General features: G+C 44.8%; 1 protein-coding gene across 3 annotated transcripts in view; it reads left to right on the top strand.

Moving 5' to 3' along the window:
* CFAP20DC (CFAP20 domain containing) overlaps positions 1–26,029 on the top strand; it is a 1,807,766-nt gene that overhangs the window by 56,336 nt on the left and 1,725,401 nt on the right. For all 3 annotated transcript variants that reach the window (XM_078661515.1, XM_078661514.1, XM_078661516.1), the window contains exon 3: positions 21,576–21,669. In XM_078661515.1, the coding sequence (XP_078517641.1) occupies positions 21,576–21,669 (94 nt within the window). The remainder of the gene's footprint in view (positions 1–21,575; positions 21,670–26,029) is intronic.

Below are 26,029 nucleotides of genomic sequence, written 5' to 3'. Positions count from 1 at the left end.
AAAATATCTCTCAATAGATTGATTTCATCCATCTTGAAAGGCCTGTACTCCACAAACCATTTCAAGACCCTTAGATTTACAATCACAACACTATCCTTTCTACTTTTTTTAACCAAAAAATGATACTTACAAAACATTTCTAATTTTCTAAAACAATCTCTATTGCATCCTTGAACATCATCTCCTGATCGAGCAACATTGACTGTTCTTCTGAAAAAGCTATCTCTTGTGACTCTTGAACTTGCACAGGTTGTCTGAACGGTGTAAAAGTTGCCACTGTCACCGGAGCGCACATCTCTCCCTACCCGTAGCCCATGAGTAAGATAGGCGCTACCAGCCTCACCCACCGAATCGAGAGAAGCTCCAGAAGGGTCCTGGGAGTATTGCAGGATCTTAAGAGTTGCGAAAGACGGTGTCCCGAGGCAGCCAGTAGAACGGCGACATGCCATGAGGAGGAGTACGACCCTGAATGAACAATTTCCCCTGAATCATAGTAGTTTCGTCGAGAGAAGAATCCGACCGCCGTCATGCTTCACCACACTCGGGTCGCCTGTCCTCAATATGGCCGCCACCCCACAATAGTCCCAGCAAACTCGGCGCTCTAAAGTGCTTAAAACGACCAATTAGCACAAATAGCGTGCCGACTTGAATACAACTCCCGTGGTGGGCTAAAAAAGGTGGCAGGACCAAGAAAGCCTCGTCGGAGGTTAAACCCCAACTCCATTCTTTGTCCAGGGCCGCCTGACCCCAAAATGGCTGCCAATTCTGCCTGATTAGCAGTAACTAAAGACTCCCTCACTCTGGATCTCCTAAGCAGCAAGAGAGGATTAGATTACCACCCCCTGCATGTGCCAACCAAACTAACTCAGCCCCAGGCAGAAGTGAAGTGCCTCCGATCACCAAGCTGGTCATTAGCAAGGTAAACGGCTGCAGCATGATCACTCCTACTACAGAGCCCCTAACCCACATTATTCCTCAGGGGCAGCCTGACCTCTTTGCTGATATTCCTGATCTCACAGTCTTGCTGGCTCCTGGCATATTCATTCCCAGATAACAAACAGCTCTTACTCCTAGTTGGAGAACACAGCTCCTCCGCCTGTTCCCCGCCGCTCCCCCCCTAATAGGTCAATACACCCCCTGGCATACCCTTGATAGTCCGAACTAGCAGACCTCTCTCTAAATTGAATCCCACAGTATTGCACTCTCCTCCGGAGAGCCCTCGCCTATAACTTCAACCCCCTGCATTGCAATTATCTGCTCCCCCCCTCACATTCGATAGTCCCTCTTCCTTCCTCAACCTGACAAAGATGCCTCCAGCCATACACTCGGACGAATACCCATGCCTAACCACGAACTACCTAACTCCCCACGGTCAAAACGCTTTCGCTATTTCTTGCCCCCAAAGACTCTCTATCAAAGCACAAAAAAACTCCTTAAACTCAGAATTATCAGACAATTCCCAGAAACACTAATCGTAGACACGTACCACTGCCCATCTAGAGGGCAGCTAAAAATGGACTTCATCTTTTACACCGTCAGACCTGACCACTGGATCAACAGTCTTAATGCTCACCTCCTAGTCGCCAAAACCACCATCACAGCACTCAGTCGCAAACTTACCATCTCCCTACAAAAACACCAGTCCCTCACAGGCTCCATTTCCACAACCATTTTCGATAATGGCACCATTCTGATACAGGCAAAAAATGAGCACCTCGAGTTCTTTGATTCCCTTTTCCTCACGTTAAAGATGACCTCCTCTCTTACCCCTCCACAGGCATGGAACGCTCTTCCGGCCAAACTCCAACCCCTAGCAAGTCACAGGACCCCGCTCGAACACACCCCCGTGCAACCCCCCGCCTCCTAATGCCAACCTGCTCCAACCGTCCACCGCTATGAAGGTGCCAACCGCCGCCCAACTCTATCTACCCATCCACTCAGACTCAACACACAACAGTAGAGCCCCACTCCCTTCTTCACTCACAACGGCCCCAAAACCCGCCCCCATATACTCCGACGATTCAGAAAAGGGGGTGGTGATGAACAGAGTGTCTGAATTAAGCAGACCACTCTTACCCAGTCCAAAGATCAGGGCTTGATCCATCACCGTTTTTTAGCTCACTGCACCATCCCAGCTCAGAACCTGGCTACATGCAAATTAGTCTGTTCCTGTCCCAGTGCATGATGGGAACAGGGCAAACCAAACTACCAAGCCAATTCTTATACTGGGAAGGAAACAAGCTACCGGGGACCGGTTTCTGGCATTTCAGCCTCGTCGGCCCGGCCTGCTTGAATCCTGATGGTGCAATGAGCAAGGGACTCACATCTGAGTATACCCTTCCACGCTTATGGTGGACAAAATGATTCAGAAAAGGGGGTGGTGATGAACAGAGTGTCTGAATTAAGCAGACCACTCTTACCCAGTCCAAAGATCAGGGCTTGATCAACACTGGGACTGTTCCTGTCCCAGTGCATGATGGGAACAGGGCAAACCATGGCAGAAATCGGTCCCCGGAAGCTTGTCTCCTTTCTGGTGAAGAATTGGCTTGGTAGTTTGGTCTGCCCTGTTCCCATGATGCACTGGGCCAGGGACAGACTAATTTGCATATAGCCAGGTTCTGAGCTGGGATGGGGCAGTGAGCTAAATAACGGTGATGGATCAAGCCCTGATCTTTGGACTGGGTAAGAGTGGTCTGCTTAATTCAGACATTCTGTTCATCACCACCCCCTTTTCTGAATCATTTTGTCCACCATAAGTGTGGAAGGGTATGCTCAGACATGAGTCCCTTGCTCACTGCTCCATCAGGATTCAAGCAAGCCGGGCCGACGACGCCTGAAATGGCAGAAACCGGTCCCCGGAACCTTGTCTCCTTTCTGGTGAAGAATTGGCTTGGTAGTTTGGTCTGCCCTGTTCCCATGATGCACTGGGCCAGGGACAGACTAATATGCATATAGCCAGGTTCTGAGCTGGGATGGGGCAGTGAGCTAAATAACGGTGATGGATCAAGCCCTGATCTTTGGACTGGGTAAGAGTGGTCTGCTTAATTCAGACACTCTGTTCATCACCACGCCCTTTTCTGAATCATTTTGTCCACCATAAGCGTGGAAGGGTATACTCAGACATGAGTCCCTTGCTCACTGCTCCATCAGGATTCAAGCAAGCCGGGCCGACGACGCCTGAAATGGCAGAAACCGGTCCCCGGAAGCTTGTCTCCTTTCTGGTGAAGAATTGGCTTGGTAGTTTGGTCTGCCCTGTTCCCATGATGCACTGGGCCAGGGACAGACTAATTTGCATATAGCCAGGTTCTGAGCTGGGATGGGGCAGTGAGCTAAATAACGGTGATGGATCAAGCCCTGATCTTTGGACTGGGTAAGAGTGGTCTGCTTAATTCAGACACTCTGTTCATCACCACCCCCTTTTCTGAATCATTTTGTCCACCATAAGCGTGGAAGGGTATACTCAGACATGAGTCCCTTGCTCACTGCTCCATCAGGATTCAAGCAAGCCGGGCCGACGACGCCTGAAATGGCAGAAACCGGTCCCCGGAAGCTTGTCTCCTTTCTGGTGAAGAATTGGCTTGGTAGTTTGGTCTGCCCTGTTCCCATGATGCACTGGGCAAGGGAAAGACTAATTTGCATATAGCCAGGTTCTGAGCTGGGATGGGGCAGTGAGCTAAATAACGGTGATGGATCAAGCCCTGATCTTTGGACTGGGTAAGAGTGGTCTGCTTAATTCAGACACTCTGTTCATCACCACCCCCTTTTCTGACCCATATACTCCGACAGCGCGACCTACCACCCTACTAGAGATAGCTCCTACCGCCGCCCAATTCCACCCCACCATCAATCATAATCATCACTCCAGAGTAGAGCCCTATTCACATTCCCATCTAGAGAGTCCTCCCACAGCCGCTACACTACACACCCCCAACAATGATAGTCAGATCACCAGAGAAGAGCCCCACTCACATCCCCATCCCTAATGGCTCCCTGACCCTCACACCCAACCCCCCACAGCGCAGCCTACCACCCAACTAGAAAGAGCTCCACCTCTCCCCCGATCCCCCCAGAAATATCTTCACCTGTGACGAGTCAACACACTCCACCCCTACGATGAACTACATCCTCCCTCCCCCTCCCACCCACTCCAATGACCAGACACATCGAGACAGCTTTCGGGTAGCTCATACCGAAACCACAGAGTCAATTCACCGACGTCCTCCGTTCCATACCAGTAATATCGCTACAAGTGCACACTCACCCCCAACACAGAGCACCATCCTCCTTCCTCCTCCTACTCACACAAATAATATATCGCACCGCCTCACCCTTCTGGAAGCTCAGCTCGAAACGCTGGTCCGAGGCATGAACGATACCTTTCTTCCCTAGCCAAAATTGAAGTGGGCACCCAACAGGCCGCTCACCCCCCTACCCCCGCCCTTCCCAGACTGCCCAAATCGCCTCCTCCCATCCCGACCCTCGCCCCCCCCAGATCGCTTCCACACGTCACCATACCAGAGGCAGAGAAGCAAACAGACAGACTGAGAAGAGTGAAACCCTCCCTCTCCCCCCAGGAAGTGACCACTCTCGCCTCATCCTATGACCACCCCACGACCCCCGACCAGAGCACCTCACAGCATTCACAGAGAGGGACTCCACCTGCCCTTACACAGGACCCCAGTTTGATCTCCTCACCCGAGTCCTCTATTCAAGTAATTACAGGAGTGGGCAGGAAACATCACCCCTCTAGATTCCCCAGACCCCCAACACACCAAACCTCTCTAACCAGAGCCCAACCCAGCAAGTCGTTGCCCGATGAAGCACCCCGCATCAGATGCATGCTCATCAACAGCAGATCTGCCTCCAAACATGCAACAGAATTAGCAGAAGCTATCCTCTCACATGATATTGATGTAGCCTTTATCACGGAAACCTGTCTCAACTCCCTGTCAGTCCCCATCATGGACATGCTGGTATCGCCCGGATTTTCAATCACACACAAAGACCGCCATAAGCAGAGAGGTGGAGGTGTAGCTATCATTCATAAGAGTAACCTCGCTATCACGGAAAGCTCATCATGCCTGTACAGCTCCTTCGAATGCCTCTCTATCAACATCAAATCTTGCGCAAAGAGGTCAATAATCTGCCATCTCCTCTACCACCCACCAGGCAATTCAAAGGAATTCGGAATGCAACTCTCTGACCTAATCACCCAATGCGCGCTCAACAACGCCAACAACATAATCCTGGGCGATCTCAACATTAGATGGAATGAAACAAATAACCCGCTCAACCAATCCCTCAACAGCCTTCTGCTAGAGAACGATCTGACACAACACTGCTCTGAAGAAACACACCACAGAGGAGCGACACTCGACGCAATCATTGCAGACAATTACACAATCACCATTGACTATGTCATTCCAGTAGACTGGTCAGACCACCACTTAATTCTTTTCCATATCAACCAACCAGCGCCAACTCAATACATAAAACAAGCTCCTTCCAAATGGATCAGGAATACTGCCCAAGTCACACAGAACATCTTTGAAGAAGAATTAAGCACTCTCCACCGAACACGACGGAGCACCTCTCAACCACAGATCTCACCTCTCTCTACCATTCCAACATGACGTCCACCCTTGACCGCCTGGCGCCCTTGAAACTAAAAAACCCCAGAAACATTCCATCGAGATCTTGGTTTACCTCTGACATCAATGATGAAAGAAGACTTCTCAGATCCCTAGAAAGAATCTGGAGGAGCAATCCCTCCACCCATCACCGCGAACAACTCAAGACAGCGCGCAGAAACTACAAAAAACTCATCAAGGACAACAAATCTTCTTTCTTCTGCTCCGCTCTAGACAATGCTAAAAACCGTCCCAAAGAGCTCTTCAGCATCATCAGAAGCCAAACATCCAAATCTAACAAATCCGATTTAGTGTCCTCCAAAGAACAATGCGACAACTTTGCCAGCTTTTTTTAATGAAAGAATCATCAAGATCGACTTCTCTCTCAGCACAAACCCCTCCTTTCCCAAAGAGACCAAGACCCCAGCACTGACTGACAGCACCCTATTGATCCCACCCACTCAATGGTCCGTCTTCACGCCGATTCAGGAAGCAGACATCGTCACCCTGATCACCAACGCCAACCCGTCATGCCACTCCCTGGATCAGCTTCCTATAAATCTGGCCAAAGTCCCGACACACACCCTAGCCCCAATTTGGTGCAAAATCATCAACAGCTCGCTGAGCTCGGGAAATATCTTGGATTGCCTCAAGGTTGGCCAAGTCACGCTGATACTAAAAAAAACAGGCTGGACACGGAAGATATGAACAACTTTAGACCCGTGTCAAACCTACCTCTCTTATGCAAAACACTGGAAAAATGTGTTCTGCCAGAGTTAACCTAACACTTAGAGAACATCAAGCTCCTTGACCCACACCAATCTGGATTCAGAAAGGGATGCAGCACCGAAACTGCCATCCTAAACGTCATAGACGATCTACACAAATCACTTGACTCAGACCAATGCTTCCTTCTCATTCTCCTTGCCTTATCGGCCGCGTTTGATACTGTTGATCACACATTGCTCCTCAAAGTCCTTCAAGAAAGAGCAGGCTTGGAAATGACGGTACTAAACTGGTTCTCTTCCTTTCTACTCAATCGCTCGCAAAGATTAAAAATCAAAAACTTTGAATCCGACCCCCTACCCGTCATTAGAGGAGTCCCACAAGGGTCAGTACTCTCTCCCCAACTCTTCAATATCTACATGGAACCCCTCACCACAATACTCCGGAATTCCAACATCCCCTTCCACCTCTACGCTGATGACACGCAGCTCTATCTGGAAACCACCTCTATGGACGACATTCTCAAACGTAATGACACGCTCAAAGTCGTTCAACAATGGCTCTCACAGAACCACCTGAAGCTTAATCAAGAGAAAACTGAAGTTCTTCTCAACTCCAACAGAGACGAAAACCCCCAAATTGAAGAATGGCTCAAAGCCATCGACGCCCTCAATGGCACCCTCAAGCCGAAAGATTCGGTCAAGTCCCTAGGTATCACCCTAAACCCCAAACTAGACATGAAAAAACACATCGTGAGTTCCGCCAAAAGCGCTTTCCTCAATCTGAAACTTCTCTACAAAATAAAACCCTTCCTGCTTCCAAAGGACCTTCAACAGGCCACTCAAGCACTGGTTCTCTCCAGAATTGACTATGGAATCGCAGCCCTGACCGGATCAGCTAAATCACACCTAGGCCCCTTGAAAACCACCCTCAATGCCGCAGCTAGAATGGTCACAGGAACCAAGAAATTCGACCACATTTCTCCCGCGCTCAAGGATCTGAAATGGCTCCCTATTGAACAACGAGCCAACTTTCGAACAACATCTCTTACACACAAAGCCCTTCACACAGGCAAACCAGAATACCTGGCCGCGAAACCCAAAAGGGCTGGCCAGTCCAGGAATCTCAGAAGCCCCAACATGCTTCTTCTCATTCCATTGAAATCGTGGAAACGCAAAACTATAAATAAATCCTTTGCGGGTAATGCACCCAAGATCTGGAACGCCATTTCCCCCCACATCAGAATGACCTCCCATTTCCCGAAATTCAAGACTTTACTCAAAGCCCTCTTCCTTGAGAACACCTGAATTGAATGGGGAAGATCATAGAACCCCCCCCCCCCCCCCTGTAGACCTTGTGATCTGTATGATTGTTATTTGCAATGCCCTTAAATTGTCCAGATGTGGAGGCTTCCTTCGCCGCTAAGGCACATTGTTGTACCAGTTGTGAAGTGCTCTGATACCCTTGGGTCCAGCTAGCGCTGTACAAAACTTATAATAAATAAATATAAATAAATAAACCTTTATTACCTGAAAACCCCATTAATCCATCGTTAAAGAATTCCATGTTTTCCAAAACCCCTTTAATCGTCTGTTCAATACCCTTGCAGGGATCACCGCCAGATGTCTTGGGTGTCTAATCATTTCTGCAGAGAACATGACCTCACCCTGAGGATCCAGGACAATCCCCTTATCTTTTCTTAGAGACTCCATCTGGTCACTTTCCAAATCCCAATAGTCATTCCCCTATGCATCAAGCATATGCTCATCAAATTTCAATAATGTTGAATCCACCATCACGTCAGACCTGAATCTCATTGATGCCGCCAAGAACACCTTATTGCATTTTGCAACTGACACCTTTATGCTCTGCAAGGCTTATACCACCTCACTCCGTAGAGTAAAACCCTCCTCATCCAATTTCTCATAATGGGATAGTCCAAGATGGTGCCTTCTTGAAGTCACTGGTAACATCTTTCCTGAGAGCCCAGCCTCGCCCCTCACTGACATCACTGCCAAGGCCTTTACCACCAATACTTCTTAGAGGAGCCCCCTCCTGTGTTGGATCCAGTTGTCTGGGCTTCGACCTTTGTTCAGTGGGCCTGGGCTGTCACTAGCCCTCTTATAGTGTGACAGCTAATCAACAGATACATATTTCCTTCCCCACCCCTTCCTCTTCAGGAGCTGAGGAAATCACTGTAAAGTATTCCTTTTGTGTGGGGAGGCCTGTGCTCTCTCTGCCGTTGAAAAATCTAATTAACTTAGCCCAGAAGAGTGACAGAACTCCTGGGCGCTGAACCTGAGCTGAGCCAGGGAAATATGAAAATTCTGCACAACACATAAAGCATACATGTGTGATCTTAGGGAGCCGCATATGTGAATTAGGCACACATTTTCCACCCCAGTTTCATATCTCACTGGACTTTGTAGGCCTAAGGTAACCAAAGCGCCACTCTGAGGCAGACTTCCCCCTGCGTGTATAATAAAGTGTCTCTGCATGCAAAACAGTAAACTATAGTGACTTTACCTATGAGTGCCCACTAATATTATAAGGCATACCCCAGGTCAGTATCAAATCATGCAGAGTCTTCTGTGCTCAGTTACCGTGCCTTGCACATGCAGCCCACACACCTACGCATACCTGTGTGCACATATTTTCATGTATAACCAGCCAAGTGCCTATTGCCCTAGTGCGTCTCAGTTGCCTTATCCTAAAAGGTGGGCACTGGTGATAATTATCCATAGTCCATTTACGGTGGATGAGACTCATGTGATGAGAGTCGCCCACATTAAAAAGTCCAAAGCCAGGCGATCAAAAAGCAAAAAAGTCCAGGCACAAAGGCATTGGACCGTCCAGGAGTCTTGGCTTCACTAGGGCTGAGCAGTTCCTGTAATGCTTTAGATAGAGGTAGATGAGGAAGGCAGATGAAGCCATGGCTTCTCCTGTAGGCCTGGGCTACCTTAGCTAGGGCCACCTGGCTACCCAGGGCAGGGCAGTACCCCATTCCAATGGTTTGCCGGGTTTCAAGGTATCCACCATTCAGCTTTGAAATCAAGCATCACCAGTGACATTTCATTCACAAGGCTAATCCTGCCAATGGACAGGTATTGGTGTGCCAACTCCTATTCTCACTCATGAACCATTTGATCAGCCAAGCAGGGCTAATTATAATTTTGTTCAACCCTACTTTTTGGCTGTAGTAGTTTTAGAAGTGCAGTTTGGGAATTGCAAAGGCCTTACTCTATTGTGGGTATGTGTCTGTGTCTTCCGTCCATAAACACCACTTTACTCCTCTCTAAACCCCTGCTATTTCTGTAAGTATGCCCTATTTTCCAGCCACTTCCCCCGTCACACTCATATTTACTATGAAAACATAGGCTTACATGTGTGGATATCTTCACAATCGAGGTAGAGGTCTCTAGATAGAAAACATGGTGGATGTAGAGGGGTAGGTATCTGCATGTAGATTTGTGAATAGCATTTTGTAGTACACAAATAGTAATATTGTAGTACTACTCAAATGTACTATAAAAGTGCAGTTTGTGAATAGTCCCCAAAATATTTGAATTAATATTTCACATTAAAATTGGTGTTGTTTAGCAAATGTGGTCACAGAATCACTTCTAAAGAGTTCAGCCAGTTATCAGAGCTTTAGTTATTTTCTTTGTGCACAATTATCTATACTTAATATTAGCAGGAGTTTGGAAACATATGTGATAAAAGACAAGTAAAAGGATAGAAGAGAGTGGTATAAATATACTTTCCTAGACGAACTGTGTTCATCTACATCTTTTTAATTCCTTGCTTGAGATTCAGAATGTGACTTACGTCTGGGTGGTCCATGGTCCCGGGCTTTAAGATTGTGGGAAGATCTGAATTACAGTTTCACCCATTTCTGGAGTCGCTCATAACTGCTGGCTATCGATCGAAACCGTTACACAGCATGTCTGTTAATGGGAAGTCAGCAAGGCCGGACTGGGAACCAAAACCGGCCCCGGCAAAGTGCTCGGCCGCCCCCCGGGGGGAAATCTGAGATCTTTGCCGGGGCTGGTTTTCGGCCGATTTTGTTGCATGGCCGATTTTGCAGCTATGCTGCATAAACGGCCCTGTAACAAAACCGGCCCCCACCCTTGCGGCGCACCGGGGGATTGCCCGGTGCCCGCAACAGCCTGTCCGGGCCTGGAAGTCAGCACATTAAATCAGTGATTAATTTGAGCTGGTGGTTTGCGGTGCTTAGCACCAGCACTTAATCAACACCAGCGCTATAGTTTCATGAACAGCATTTTAGGGACATGCTCCTTTTTGGTAGGCACAGCGAGATTAAGTGATTTTCCCAGAATCACAGGCTGTTGAGCCGATGCTCAGACTCGAACTTGGCTCCGCAGCTCCGAAGTCAGCAGCTCTGGCCATAACACCACATCGTCCCCCTACTTCATGGTAATTAGTTGGCTCTGTTTTAGGTGGCGTTTCAAGAGAAATGGTCTGGTTCAGGCTGCCTCCTGACGAGAGCTCAGGCACCGTGTGTTTTTTTTTTTTTTTACAAATGAACCAATGAGTTTCATGAGCCTTTTCTTTCTGAAAGTTAAGTGCTGCTATTTCATTAGCCATGAGGGCTGGTAGATAAGTAGTTGTGCCCTCTGGTATTGTTACACTGAAGGCATTGTGAAAATATTTTGCGAGTGTTTGAACACCAGAGGCAGGGCCAATGTGAAGTTACGTAAAGGTGTACAGAACTCTACACCTGTTGAACTAACCACAAACAGAGCTCAAAGCTTATCCTTACAAGAGGTGATGGTGGTACAAAAAAACAACAGATTTAATGCTCAACAGTACAAGAGGTACAACATTCTCAAGACATTTTCTAAAAATTATACTTATTAATGCACAAAAAAAATGTATGATACAAAATAATCATGATTACCCTTTCTGTCTGAAAAAAATAATTCGCTTGTTCGAACAACCAAACAATGGATGATGGATCGTGAGTGGCTGAGCATAATTTGAGCCACGGCAGACCTTTCTGATAGCCCTCACATTTAGTTCCATACAAGTCCTTTATATTTCACACTCACAATTGAGCATTTTCAAATAACACTACAACCATACATCAGGGATAGTGTCAGTAATTATCTTGAATTAGTTCTGGCACACTATTGGACTGCGATGTGACCCAACATCGTATTTCACCATTACATTTGAAATATGTTACAAAATATTTTGGATTTAAATTAAATGTGTTCTTACACAGCAATAGGGACTCTGTATTGCTAGCTAGGAGAGGTAGAGTCAGCACAATAGTGGTGAGCTGAGAAAAAAAACACTTTTGCGCTGAAAGTTGTTCAGTCATGAAATACTAGGTCTATTAAGTGCAATAAATACATAATCTAGGGATATAATCTAGGTGCATACATGGTGGCCATCTGGTAATGGCCATCATGCAGTAAGTGTAATATCATTGGGTCACAGGGATGTGTAGATGAGTATGGGCCCCAATTATGTCTGTCTTTTATTACCAAACTGTCAGCATAGGGGCTTAGTTTTGGTGTTAACTAATAACTTTTGATTTTTAAAAAATATGTATCTACTATTTACCTATTTAATAGGTTTTTAAGCCAACTTTCTTCATCCATTGGTCTGTTGGTTTTTCATTCACATTTTGCTTCCACCCACTACAGCATACAGCATGGAGCAGGAGATCAGCCCACTTTAGCCACTGTACAACTTCACTTAGTGTGACTGCATTTTGCTCTCTCACAAAGGAGCACATCCGCACATTACATATTGCCTTCTGTGCCAATGTCTTTATTTTTAATTTATTACTTTGAAGTTGCCTTTGTATTTATAGTTTGATGTGACAGAAGGACACTTTATACTAGGTTACATTCCATACATTATCAATTCCTGTCTCCTGCCAATGCTGTTATGAATTCCTTTTTGAGTGCCCTTTATCTGACTTGGTATTTCACAGCATAACAGATTGCATCCATTTGAAACTGTTCTGTATTAATTTATTGAAAGCTTCAATATTATACATGTGAATTCGTAAGCAGACAATTCTTCAGAACACGTTTTTTCTGGACTCAATTGCACCAATGGTTCCATAATAAACTTTGTCCAGGAAGCAAATCAGCTTTTATCATGTTTAATTTGCAGTACCTGTAACACTTTTTTAGTTTCTTCCTTCTTTCTTTGTTTAATTGTTGTCTTTATTCTTGCTTTGTCGTTCTTTCCTTTTTTTCCCTTCATTTCTTGTTGTCTTCTTTCATTTCCTTTTTTCTTTCTTTCCTGCTTTTTTCCCTTCATTCCTTCTCAAAGGCAGGAGGCTAGTAGCTAATGGCACAATGATTGACTTGTTTAGTTCTCTGTTAGACAACATGTTAGAAATCGAGTGTCTGGTTGGCTAGGGTTGGCACCTAAGCCAGGCAAAACCCACCACTCTAGTCAGAGCAAGTAAGTTACACACCAAAGATAACCTGTGCTCACCCTCAGGTAGCTTGGTGGAGAGCAGTCAGGCTTATCATCAGAGGCACTGCATAAAGCGTTTGCGCCTTACAGAAACACAATGAATACACCACAAGAGAGACTCCACACAGGATTATATAAACACATATAGTATCTTATAAATATACTCAGCTTAAACACATGAATCATAAATACGGTGCTTGTTATACAAATACTGAAATAGTACTCGTCATCCTGACAATGCAAGAATCAAAACGACATACATTATAACACCAGTGCATGAAAATCAACAGTTTAGTTAGGTGGAAATACATATATCACCACCTATGACCGGTAGTACATCAGTAATAATAGGCCACATAGGCACAGGAACACGTGTTCGCCTACTACATGTCATATAGTAATTCATAGTCTTCCATGTGCAACCAGTTCCTGATCGTGGGCCTCCGCTGAGGACTCATTCTGTCATGCACAATCAAGGAACAAGTGCCCACAGGTACCGCCCCCCACGCGGGGAGGGGGATGCCCACCTACTACATAGGGCAGTGGGGCGACCTCACTGGGTCCCCACGGATAGAGAAGGCAAATGAAGCTTCACATGGTGCAGCTGCCAAACGCAGTGCTCCTTATTTTGCGACCAAGCAGATAGAGTTGGTCAAGTAAAAACCAGCTTATTGCTAATCAGCACTTGGGGCTACGAGGCCATGGTCAATCCCGGTACGACGGCACCAAATGAGAACAGGGCAGGTGTGAGTGCTTCCCCGCCTGTCATGGCCAGAAGAAGGGGTTTTGGAAATAGGCAGCACTTGTGGGCAAGTGCGCCACGGAGCCCTCGGTGTTGGGGAGCTGGGAAAACCACAGCCGCCAAAAAGGGTGCTGCTTGACTTGGGAAGACCATACTGGTCTGAGGTATGATACTTTACTGCAGGAGTTGCGAATGAACTGACCTCGTAAAACAGGGTTCTCATCGTGGAGACGGACTGGGTGGCATCCCAAACTGCTCGCCAGTGCAGTCTTCTTCTGGCCACAGATGAGCTAGGAATGCCTGTGCCCCTCATTAATCCTCCTTACATGAGTGGGGCAGTCACATTGACCCAGTGATGAGCCCTTGTTGCTACGTCAACCCTCTGGAGCTGCAGGAAGGACTTCTTTCTTACAGCAGCTGCAGGAAAATGCTGCACATGGAGAAATTGGTCAGCGCAGTGCGCTAATCGCTGTGAAACACTGGACTGTTGTAGGGGGTTGCAGGTCCCAAACACACTCCAGAAATGGAGTCCATGCCTTCCAGCTGTGTCAATAAAAGCCCGCTATGTCAATGGAGCGATTGCTCTGCGGGATGAGCTCTGCACTACCAGGGTGATCAGAGAGGTGCAGAAAGCAAGGTTTTTATAGCACTGCAATCTCGAATGGGGGCACGCCAACAACCCCTTGGAGAGCACCAGGGCACAGAGAGGCAGGCAGGGAACAGGCCAGCTCATAAGGCAATTAGCAAAGTGACTGTCTCTTTTACAGCCCAGTAATCAGTAGGTAGAAGACAAGTACAACAAGGCAGTTAGTCCGAATGGCCGTTCCTCCTAGCAGCACAGCAGTCCTCTGGCAATGTGCAGTATGTAGAGCCAGCAGTGTCTGGTTTCAAGCCCCATGCAGTGAAATTCTGGGGTCATCAGAGCCCCTATAATTATACTCAAAAATGTATTTATTCAAGGGGGAACTTCAAAGGGAACCTTTAGAAGTGCTCATCAATCCCTTTCAACCCAGCTCTGGTTCCAGACAGCTAGTAGGGGTTAAATCAGCCCTTTGCATGAGAGCAGGACACAACCTATACAAATGTAAAGTGTGAACGCCCTCTCCCAGCACAGGAGGACCATCAGTATGCAGATTAATGCAGATGTAATCCCGGTCACACCCAGCCCTCCCAGTGTTGTGACTGTTTGGAAACTATGCACAAGTATAGCTGTCAGCCAGGTCAGACGTGGATTGGAGTCAGGTGGCAAAGCATAAAGAGTCATAAGCACAGAGTAATGCCCACTTTCTTAAAGTGTCATTAGTAAAACAGTAATATAAAATCCAACTACACCAGTAAGCAGGATTTTCCAATACTATTCTAAACATAACAGACATGGCAACGCCACTCCTTTCAGAACCGAAATTACCACTTAAAGTATATATATATATAAGGGAATTCCCAATGCTAGCCAATGAGAGATGTAGGCCTCACAGCAGTGAGAAACAAAATAGCCTCTTTGTTTCTACCAGGATATGCTTCACAAAAAGGCACATGTCCTACCTTTTATATACATAGCAACGTACCCATAGGGCTACCTAGGACCTACCTTAGGGGGTTACCTATGTCTAATAAAAGGGGAGTTTAAGGCTTCGTAAGTAGGTTTTAAATGGCAAGTTAAAATGGAAGTAAACTGTGCATGCAGGCCCTGCAGGGGCTGGTCAGAGACTGGTTTGAAAGGCTACATCTGTGGGTGGTGCAATCAGTTCTTCAGGCCCTCTAGTAGCATTTTATTTTCAGGCCCTGAGTATATGGAATACCACTGTGCAGGGGACCTATATGTAAATCAGATGTGCCAAACAGGTATAAACAATCATACCATATTTTTGAGGAGAGAGCACATGCACTTTAGCACTGATTATCAGTGGTAAAGTGCCCGGAGTCCCAAAGCCAAGAAAAAGAAGGTCAGAAAAACAAGCTGAGTAAGGCAAAACCTTTGGGGATAACCCTGCACAAAGGGGCAGTTCTAACACAAGACCTTTTGATTTTTAGTTGTGTAATTTGCATTTTTCTTCAACCTACTTGGAAATGCAACAAGGGTTGATGCGCCACCCCATTTCATCAATTGGCTAACTTCACTAGGAGTTATAACATGCTGCCCTTTCAGAAGGAGCACATCCACACACAAAGTAGTTCCCTTCAGTGACAGGAAGTATTATGTTAATGTGTGCTTTATAGAGACCAACAAACTTGCTTGCCTTTAGTTATTGTTATTTTAGATTGAAAAATACCCACCAGCTTCCCAACAATAAAGTTTTGCAAAGGCCTTGACAGAACAAAACAAGAATTGCCAAAAGGCTGGTGGGCAATGCCAGAACTATTGGCTTTGCCAGTGCTTGATTGTTCCTTGCATGAGGGCTTGTGGCGTCCATGCTATACTACTGACCTAATCCTCGGATATACAATCGATTCACTTGGATAAAAGAACATATCACACTCTCGTTCAAATGCCTCAATATTTTACATTTTGTCATAAAATACAGACAATTCAAATTCAGCTGCATACTAAAGAAGAACAATGTGAAACATGTTCATGAGACAAAAGAACTTAGGGTTCACCGACAACTAAGCTGTATAATTTAAAGCCGTCAACCGTTTTATGGATGTATGACGTTACAACGCAGGCTATTACAACGCCTGCCTTTACAACGCGGTTTTTACATCGCATACCATTACAACGCATAGCGCTTTTGGGTGTTGGATAGTGAATAGTTTAATTTACTATTCCAACTCCAGTCCCCGTGGACACTAGGGAAGGTTATTGGATAGTAAATTAACCTATTCCCTATCCTAGAGCGCCCCCCAGCGCAATGTGTTGTAATAGTTTGCGTTGTAATGACCGCGTTGTAATGGTAGTGTGTTGTAAAAGTTTAGTTGTAAGGAATGTTTACCCTTTTTATCTGCACTGATGATTGTTAAAGGAGAGAATCACTTTGGGTGCAGACTACCTATATTGCTGGAACTATGATATGCATTTGGAATGTAAGGTTAGTTACGGATGTTTTTGCTCATCTCATTAAGATTGTGAACTGAATGAGGCATCGTTGTTTTGAGTGTACTGCTTGAAGTCTGCCTTTAGCCATGCTAGGAAAACGTGCAGTTCTTCTGAATATCTTGAATGCATTCTCATTTTAGATGACATGCAAGTAAGCTTCAGCTTAAGCAGGTGAATTGATGTATTCTAGTCTAGCCTGTATCAAATAAATCGTTCTAAATTTCAGGAGAGAACTAAGTGATGGCTCTTCTTCCTCTGACACAATAAAGCATAACCTTTTTGTTCTGTCATATATATAGTTGGCCTGGAAAATACTATGTGTAGATGATTTTTGTTCCTTTGTTGAGACGACTTTAATTAGGCTATGATAGATTATTTTCAAAAAGATTATTCTTAGTTCTCCGCCACTCCTAGGACACCTTCTCTTGCCCCTACTCCTCACGTCTTACCCATGGCAATTTGTGGACATTCTAGTCACCCTTAATCTCGCATTTCCCATGTAATTGAGTGATACCTGGATTTATTTTTTACTCTTGTGTGAATTTATGTGTTATTATAGCATCACAGGGTGCTTCACAGAAATCGTGCATTGACTAAAATCAAGCTCACTTGGTCTTTAAGTTCTCAAAACCAAAATGATCCTACTATAGGATGTACTAGTTAGTACACATCAGATTTAGTTTCTTTCCTGAGTGGTTTGTGGCCTGTTTATGGTCTCCAAGGTTTAAAATATGGCAGATTATTTTAGTTCAAAGCAGACGTCAGGTTAAGTCTATGTAGACCAAGTGTAAGCCTCTGCCGTTCCTATATACTTATGAAGGTGGTCAAGGAAGAATTAACGTCTTTGGGAGGGATCTGGGGAAAACGTGAAGGGGAGCGAGAAACACTGGGCTGGATCAAACTCTCCGACATGGAAGTCTCAGTGGATGGGTGGTACCATTCTATCTCGATGTTGTGGTAACAGGTTTACTGAACTGGATGAATTGAAGATCAACAGGATAACAAATAAATAAGGGATAACAGTCAATACAGCACTGTCTGGGATGCTTCCTGGCTTCGACAGCAGTTGTTGCTTTAACAAGCCTTAAGCAGTCCTGGATTCCAGTTGGGATCCGACACCACCACATACTCACCTGTCAGAAGCTAGAAGGCAAGGGAGAGGGAAACACAGCCACAAGGAGTAAGGGAGTCCTACCGTCCACAAGCAGAGAAATGAGAGGCTAGAAAACAACAAACGTGTATGAGTGGTAATGAGTGAGAAACGGTATGCTAGCCCAGAGCTACAACTCGCGACACGTTGCCTAGGAAATGTTGTGTGCTCTGTGATGCTATGCCTCCAATAACGCAGAAGTGACCTAAAAACATCAAGTGAGTAACTGAACTTTGCTGGCAACTGTTGATTTAGTTTTCCCAATCCCCCTCAGTTTCCACTAACCCGACTTTAATAGTCAGAGCTCTACGTGCACCTTATGCCTGATTGTATGTCTGCACTTTGACTGAATCCTGACTGCAGCATTTTATCCCCATATCAGTATACCACGTAACAACTTGATTACACTGTCTGAGAATATCTTTGTCTTCGTACACCAGGCAACATGTCTGTACTTCTTAATGTGGCCCTTCTTCTCTGAATTTCTCAAAGCGCCTCTATTTCTATATTTTTAAAACATATGCGAACGTGTATCTAGTTCAGAAATGTAGCTCAACCTACTTGATCCTAACTATACCTGTATCCATCCATCCATCCTCCATCCATTCACCATCCCACACTTTCACTTTAATTATGAGTCTTTTTCTGCTGAGTTGAAGTCACAAGAGGCCCATCTAGAGCCCCACCCCCGCTGTTGCTGCTCCAGCAGGGGGTGGGGGTTGACGACGCCCCCTGCAGGAGGTGAACTGGCAACCCTACCCTGTCTGTCTATTTCTGCCAATGACATCAGCCCATCAGTCATTTTGCTCTAGCTTGCTCAGATTCGATTATTAGAGCAGATTCAAAGCACCCTGAAGTTGCCTTTTTAAGGCATAGCTCACTGGAGATCCATAATCAGTTAACATTTCTTCAGGAGCTGCTTGGATTGAGGTAGTTGGTTTTCCTTAAAAGTCAGGTGTGTGACTCCCTTAAACTAATGAATAAAGTGATTCTAAAATTATATTTTGTATCTGTTATCAGACTACAGCACATAAAATAGGAAAAGACACTAGTTTGTGGATGCATTAACGATACATGACAGTGCCATATGATGTAAGATAAAAAATGGGATGTCTGTTAAACAGCCAATAACGATTGCTTTCAATTTAGTAGTAGTTCCTCAGCACAGCAGGGCATTATACAGTTGTGGCCTCTAGCAGATTGCTCCTTCTGTTAGCCATCACCCCTTTTATGGTCATTTACACCGTGTGTACGGGAAAACCTATCAGGGCTTCTCTACTCGAAATCTCAAATTTAGAGTGAAATGGGGCCACGACAACTTTCAAAGAGCAGAATCCATGACTGAGAACTGAAGCAGCTGTGAAGCTGATACCCTGGGAGGCTTTGATAGATTCCATCTCCTGGCCTAAACTTCTCCAATCATCCTGTTTGTGCTTGTGCATGATTTCGATAAATGGACTATCTGTGAGAGCGAGAGAAATTATCTTTTACTTGGCCGATTCCTTTCATGAAAACACGTTTTGGCATTCCAATCTGACCTGTGGGCTTTGGCAATATTTTTTCTGGCCATGTGCATGCATACATGGTGGCCATCTGGTAATGGAGTTTCAAATAAACATAAGAATATTAATCACAAGATGGCTGTCACACATGTGCTTGTTTATGGCGGCCATTTTTAAATGGCCACCGTAAATGCATATAATGTTGCCATTCTGAAATGGTTTTGTTTTGCCGATTCTTGTGAACCAATTCAGGAAGCATTAGCAAAGCTAAACTACGAGTGCGCCAGCCAGAGAGCAGGCTGTGGGTGCATCCTGCACTGGAGGTTTTCAGAGGGGGTTTGTACAGATATATTGAGAGGGGGCTGCTAAATAATGTAGAGGTTACAATGGAGACATGGGGGAGGGAGCACCGCGGACATATCCCAGCTGAATTACCTCTATTGCATCTTGGTAGATGTAGTTCATTGTGATTATTCGATCGGTTCAAAATTCATAAAGTTCAAGGCCAGTGCCATTATTCTTCTCTCGCGTATCCCCAGACACGTGTTTCAGGCTTCTGCCATCATCAGTAGGGAAAATATCATTAGGTCGCCGGACATGCTGCCACAATCTTCTCAGGACCATCACCACTCCAAGGCATGCAGGCACTCCCTGAGCTCGCCAGCTCGCGGCTCACGGGAGCCATTTTACATAAAGACATGGGGGAGGGAGCACCGCGGACATATCCCAGCTGAATTACTTCTATTGCATCTTGGTAGATGTAGTTCATTGTGATTATTCGATCGGTTCAAAATTCATAAAGTTCAAGGCCAGTGCCATTATTCTTCTCTCGCGTATCCCTAGACACGTGTTTCAGGCTTCTGCCATCATCAGTAGGGAAAATATCATTAGGTCGCCGGACATGCTGCCACAATCTTCTCAGGACCATCACCACTCCAAGGCATGCAGGCACTCCCTGAGCTCGTCAGCTCGCGGCTCACGGGAGCCATTTTACATAAAGACATGGGGGAGGGAGCACCGCGGACATATCCCAGCTGAATTACCTCTATTGCATCTTGGTAGATGTAGTTCATTGTGATTATTCGATCGGTTCAAAATTCATAAAGTTCAAGGCCAGTGCCATTATTAGGGATACGCGAGAGAAGAATAATGGCACTGGCCTTGAACTTTATGAACTTTGAATTGATCGAATTATAATAATGAACTACATTTACCAAGATGCAATAGAGGTAATTCAGCTGGGACATGTCCGCGGTGCTCCCTCCCCCATGTCTTTATGTAAAATGGCTCCCGTGAGCCGCAAGCTGACGAGCTCAGGGAGTGCCTGCATGCCTTGGAGTGGTGATGGTCCTGAGAAGATTGTGGCAGCATGTCCGGCGACCGAATGATATTTTCCCTACTGATGATGATGGCAGAAGCCTGAAACACGTGTGTAGGGATACGCGAGAGAAGAATAATGGCACTGGCCTTGAACTTTATGAACTTTGAATTGATCGAATTATAATAATGAACTACATTTACCAAGATGCAATAGAGGTAATTCAGCTGGGACATGTCTGCGGTGCTCCCTCCCCCATGTCTTTATGTAAAATGGCTCCCGTGAGCCGCAAGCTGACGAGCTCAGGGAGTGCCTGCATGCCTTGGAGTGGTGATGGTCCTGAGAAGATTGTGGCAGCATGTCCGGCGACCGAATGATATTTTCCCTACTGATGATGGCAGAAGCCTGAAACACGTGTCTAGGGATACGCGAGAGAAGAATAATGGCAATGGCCTTGAACTTTATGAACTTTGAATTGATCGAATTATAATAATGAACTACATTTACCAAGATGCAATAGAGGTAATTCAGCTGGGACATGTCCGCGGTGCTCCCTCCCCCATGTCTTTATGTAAAGAGGTTACAATGGAGACTACTTAAAACATCATTTAACCTTTACCCTAAACCTGCCATATTCATACGTTGCACTCTGGTTATCCGGTTCAAATCTAATGTGGAACTGTTTTAAAGAAGTGTCTGTGGTAGGTTATATATATATATATATATACTGTTGAGGAAATTCAATTTATTGCAGTTTTTTTAGAACTGTCCGTTATATGACTTAATTTGTGAAAACTTCAGGCCACGTCACTTAAAAAAAGGGAGTTTTTTTTTTAATGATGCATTCTTTATTGGCGTTCATGGAAGTGCCTGTATCTTAATATGCTGAGATATTCATTGTCATGCAGTTCAAGCACCTTCATCAACACATGCTATCTGTGACAGCACTCCAGATGTTATTCTGTTTTTGCTACGAGTTGCTAACTTTGATCCTCCCTTTGATTCCAGGTCTTTGATAAGGACGTTAAGAGTTTTGTCTTTGTCCTTGAAGGCAGCAGTCAAACCAATAAGATGCAGCTACCAAAAGAAAACAAGCAGACACGTAAGTGCAGTGGTTTAGTTAGCAGATCAGACCGGATTTGTTTCTATTGCCTCTCTGACTGAATTAAGCTAGTTCTCTAAGACACGATGCAGTAATAAAGTAGAACAACTGGAAATGTATTTGATTGAAATTAATTATCTAACATTAGAGCATGCTCAGGGCCCGTTTGCTCCTCAGTGGTATCATTGTCAACAGTGAAGCACCATTAGCTGGTTCTGCTGCGACGCTAACTCTGGCAGTGCTGGATAAAAAGGTTTGTCTTAAATGAGATTATGAAGCCAAGTTGACGACCTGAGCCGATGCCTGAGTTTCCAGTTGTGTCGTCTAATTGCATGCGGATTTTGAGGTGTCTACCATCCCAAATAGGTGACTACATTATTGATTTTCAGTTGTTTTTGAAGTATAGTAAAACACTAATAAAACAAGTATTAGTAAGTAATAAGTCGTGTTTTTTTCCCGAAAGCACTTCTTTGTTGACTTGCGTTGAATGGACGGGCAAATTTGTGTGTGCAAGAATGGGGTCTTGGCCAACACATAGTTTGTAGGACCAGTTCGAAACATCTTTGAACTTTTTCAAGCTCTTCTAATACAACATAATATTAAAGTATGCATTATACGTAGAAATTGGACACACAAAAACAGTTGAAGGCTTCAGCTGCACAGAATCAGCAAATCTAAAGGGTGTCAAAAGAAAGCTTCAATAACCACTGATTAAGCAGTTTATTTTACGCTCGGATCCAGATCATTGTTGTCTTGTAGCAACAATAATTTATGAAGAATTCAGTTTCTAATCCGCCTGTTGCTCCAATTCTAGGAAAGCGCAGGAAATGTAGACTAGTTTTAAACTAAGGTATATGCTCATAGTGTTTGAAATTGAGTCTAGGTATTTGTAAAGTCGAAAATATCCTGCTGCACAAATGGTATTCTTGCTGCAACAGTGAAAATGGAAGCATTCACACTACAGTAGGTGAAATCTGATCTTTTTCTTCCACTGCTTATTCCCTTATCTTCTCTTTCTATATATATTTCTCGTGCTAGATGGAGACCTTCAGAGCAACAGCATGACAGTCTTCCTTCTTCAGTTTCAGCTTTCTCCTTGGCAGAGGTTCCTTCTTGATTCCAGGATGATCTAAAGTTCAGTGGTCTGGGGTCCTGTACTTATACCCCAAAAAGTCTTTGTTCCCTTTGTGCAGGAGGGCTCTGAGCCCGGTCCAAACCAGTTCTGGAGCACTCTGTTTACATGACTCCTTTCCTTTCACAGTGCAGAGCAGAAACATCAGACACCCCACAGGAGGTGGAGCCAGCATTGTGGAGGGAAAGCACAGCCCTGGAGCACTTTGTTGACGTGATTCCTTTTCTTCTTTCACAGTGCAGGGCAGAGACATCAGATGCCCCACAGGGGGTGGAGCCAGCACTGTGGGGGACAGGCACAGTCCTATTTAGGTCCCAGGTGCAACTCCTCCCTCCCATTGTTGTGTTTCTATCTAGGACCCTAATTCGATATTCCCGATTTATGCCCTTATATGGTTATAATAAATAATCTCCTTATAAAGGCATAAGAATCATATCCATATTAAGTAATAGCCCATGCAGTCCAAATACAGCAAGGCTACTCCCCTAGACTCCTAGAAAGTACAACGCGTTCTTTAAACAAACCAAACCTCCAGCAACCTGGGAATTCCCCATGCTTTTGTTTTGATTTGTCCTAGAACTCCTGCGAGCACTGAAAGAAAGGCCAGTTCTTAGTGACATCTTTTATTGACGTTTTATGTCCAACCTTACGTCAAACCCGGCACCTTTCAGGTATAAATATACCAACGTTGCCTTAAGCAAACACACGGTGGTTCGGAGCAGAGCGGCTATCTACTTGCCCGAGAGCCCAGCTGATGCGAGAGCTCACGGACGCCGCTCCTCCCTTTTGACGCACTGAGAAAGACGCTGTCTTTTTCTCCAGCCGAGAAAAATCCAGCTCCGGTGTTTCCAGCCACCCTTGCAGGTTGCTGGGATATCGAGTCCTGAGCGAGAGATACCAGACCTCCTACATTCTATTACCAAGGTACGGAGCTGACTAAACCCTTAAGAGAATTCTTGATTCAGATTCCTTGGCAAAAACCAACTTAACTTAAACTGCTACTTACTTACTCCTTCCCACGTATTAGGCTTAGGTCAGGTACACCGGGGTAGGCGTATTTGGAAGCACCAGTTGAGTAAGTTAGTCAATGTTTTTATGTATGTATATATTTTATCCATTTTAAAGTATCATATGGATAAGAAACCATATCCATGCTTTTACAGTATTATTTCATAATACTCCTTTTACTGTACGCACTTTACTTTATGATAAGTATTGCAATTGTGGCAATTCATTTCTCTTGCATGAGAAAGAAGACTGCTCAATAAATAACACCTTTTATTGAAAACGCTCGTCTCTCTATTTCTCTGCACTCTGGTGAAACTAAGTATGCACGATTGACTGAGTAAAATAGCCGTCTATTGTTTTCACACGACTCTAGAGATACACTCTTATTCTGAGGGAGCAAAGTTGTCATGTTTATGCGGTTGTCAGAAGCTAATCCCTTCTTGTCTAAATCCGGAGAGTTAACTCTTTCCTGAACATTCGAGAAAGTTTCTAGTGACCTCTGAGCTAACTGGCAAAACTAATTAAGTCTAATATAGTCAGTAGAGACCTAGTCGACCTCAGTCCTACGTCTACACTGCTGTTTATATTATTCTAATGCGCAGAGCCTATTGGGAATATAGGAACTACACTACATGGCGCCCAACGTTTGGTAAGGCAATAATCTAACGCAAGACACTAGAGTAACTCAGTCGTGCTTTTTCACACAGAACCCTTTTACCCGTAAAAACTCCAAAAGGCGTCTGGAGTGGGTAAAAGGTTAATATCCGCCGGAGCTTAGTAGGATGAGATTCCTATGTATAGTTTTTGGTTTAGTCAACGTTGAAGGATACAGTGTTCCAAAATATTGTGCACCTAATCTTAGTTTGCTTGAAACTTGCTCTGCAACAAAAAAACTTTCTGTCAGTAAAATGCCGGACGGTGACGAACAAAAGAGATGCTACAGCGTCTCAACTGTTGTTAAATGACGCAACTCTCCAACAGAATGACCCGGATGCAATTATCATCCCGGCAAATATAAGAAGAACTATATCTATTAAACTTATAGAAAATGGACTGACATCACGAGGTGGTACAGTCATATTCGTGGTAGAGGCCCATGAATATCGGCAGACAGAGGTATTCTATTCATGGATACACTTTCCAGCAGCAAACGCTGTAACAAAAGAATTCCACTATTACAAAATAGAGGAACCTCCGGATGAATACACTCCTTTCGAGGAGGTTGAAATCCCACTAAATTACCAAGAGCACCTGCTCTGGTTTAAAGGCGCCCATAAACATCAAAATCACATTACCAGGCTCGGTCCATTAGGTAGACCAGGAGCACGTGGCCGGTTCTAGCCAGCTACACACCACATCCAGACATTGGGGGACAAGTCAAGGAAAGTAAGGGGTCTCTTTTCGGATAACCTTTAGAAAGGCTATGACATTCTGTTAGCTGAGAAAGACTGGCCACCCGAGTTTGTCAGAGAGTGCCCACATGGCGAAGAAATGATTATGCCTGCCTTCTAAAATCATATTCCTATTCATAAAAAATATACACTTGCAAGAAAATGGGCAGTGGCCCAAGCTCCTGCATTATACAAAAATCATGTAGGATGGGATGAGGACTCTCCTCCTCACAAAATCCAGTTAAAAAGTCAACCCACTGCACAAAGGCAGTACCCAGTTAAACAAGAAGCTAAATAGCAAATCAGGGAGATCTTAGATCAACTTGAATACCAGGCGGTGATTGAAACATGCACCTCACAAATGAACAATCCTTTGTTTCCTGTCTCCAAGCCAGACGATTCATATCGTCTAGTTTTGGACTACAGACACCTAAACTCCTGTTGCAAAACAGGTGCAGTACAAAACTCACACAGTGCAGCACTGATGAATAACATCGTGCGCAAAAAATATAAAACAACATTAGACATCTCTAATGGATTCTTTTGTCAAAACATTGCACCTGAAAGCAGGTATTTGACCGCTTTATCAATAATGGGGTCGCAAAAACACTTCTGTCGACTCCCACAGGGATTCAAGAATAGCCCAGGATTATTCTCAGCAAGAGTAACAGAGTTACTACAAATATATGATGATGAGGCATTATCTTATGTTGATGACATCTATCGCACAGACGATGACCTGGAGACTCACTTGAAAAGAGTGAACACCATAATACTTGGGTTCGCAGCTGAGCGTTACAAATTCAACTTTAAAAAGTCACGAATTGCC

Source organism: Lissotriton helveticus, chromosome 9, assembly GCF_964261635.1.
Source record: "Lissotriton helveticus chromosome 9, aLisHel1.1, whole genome shotgun sequence".
In the NCBI taxonomy this organism is placed as follows: domain Eukaryota; kingdom Metazoa; phylum Chordata; class Amphibia; order Caudata; family Salamandridae; genus Lissotriton; species Lissotriton helveticus.
This window is presented reverse-complemented; position numbering and strand designations above follow the sequence as displayed.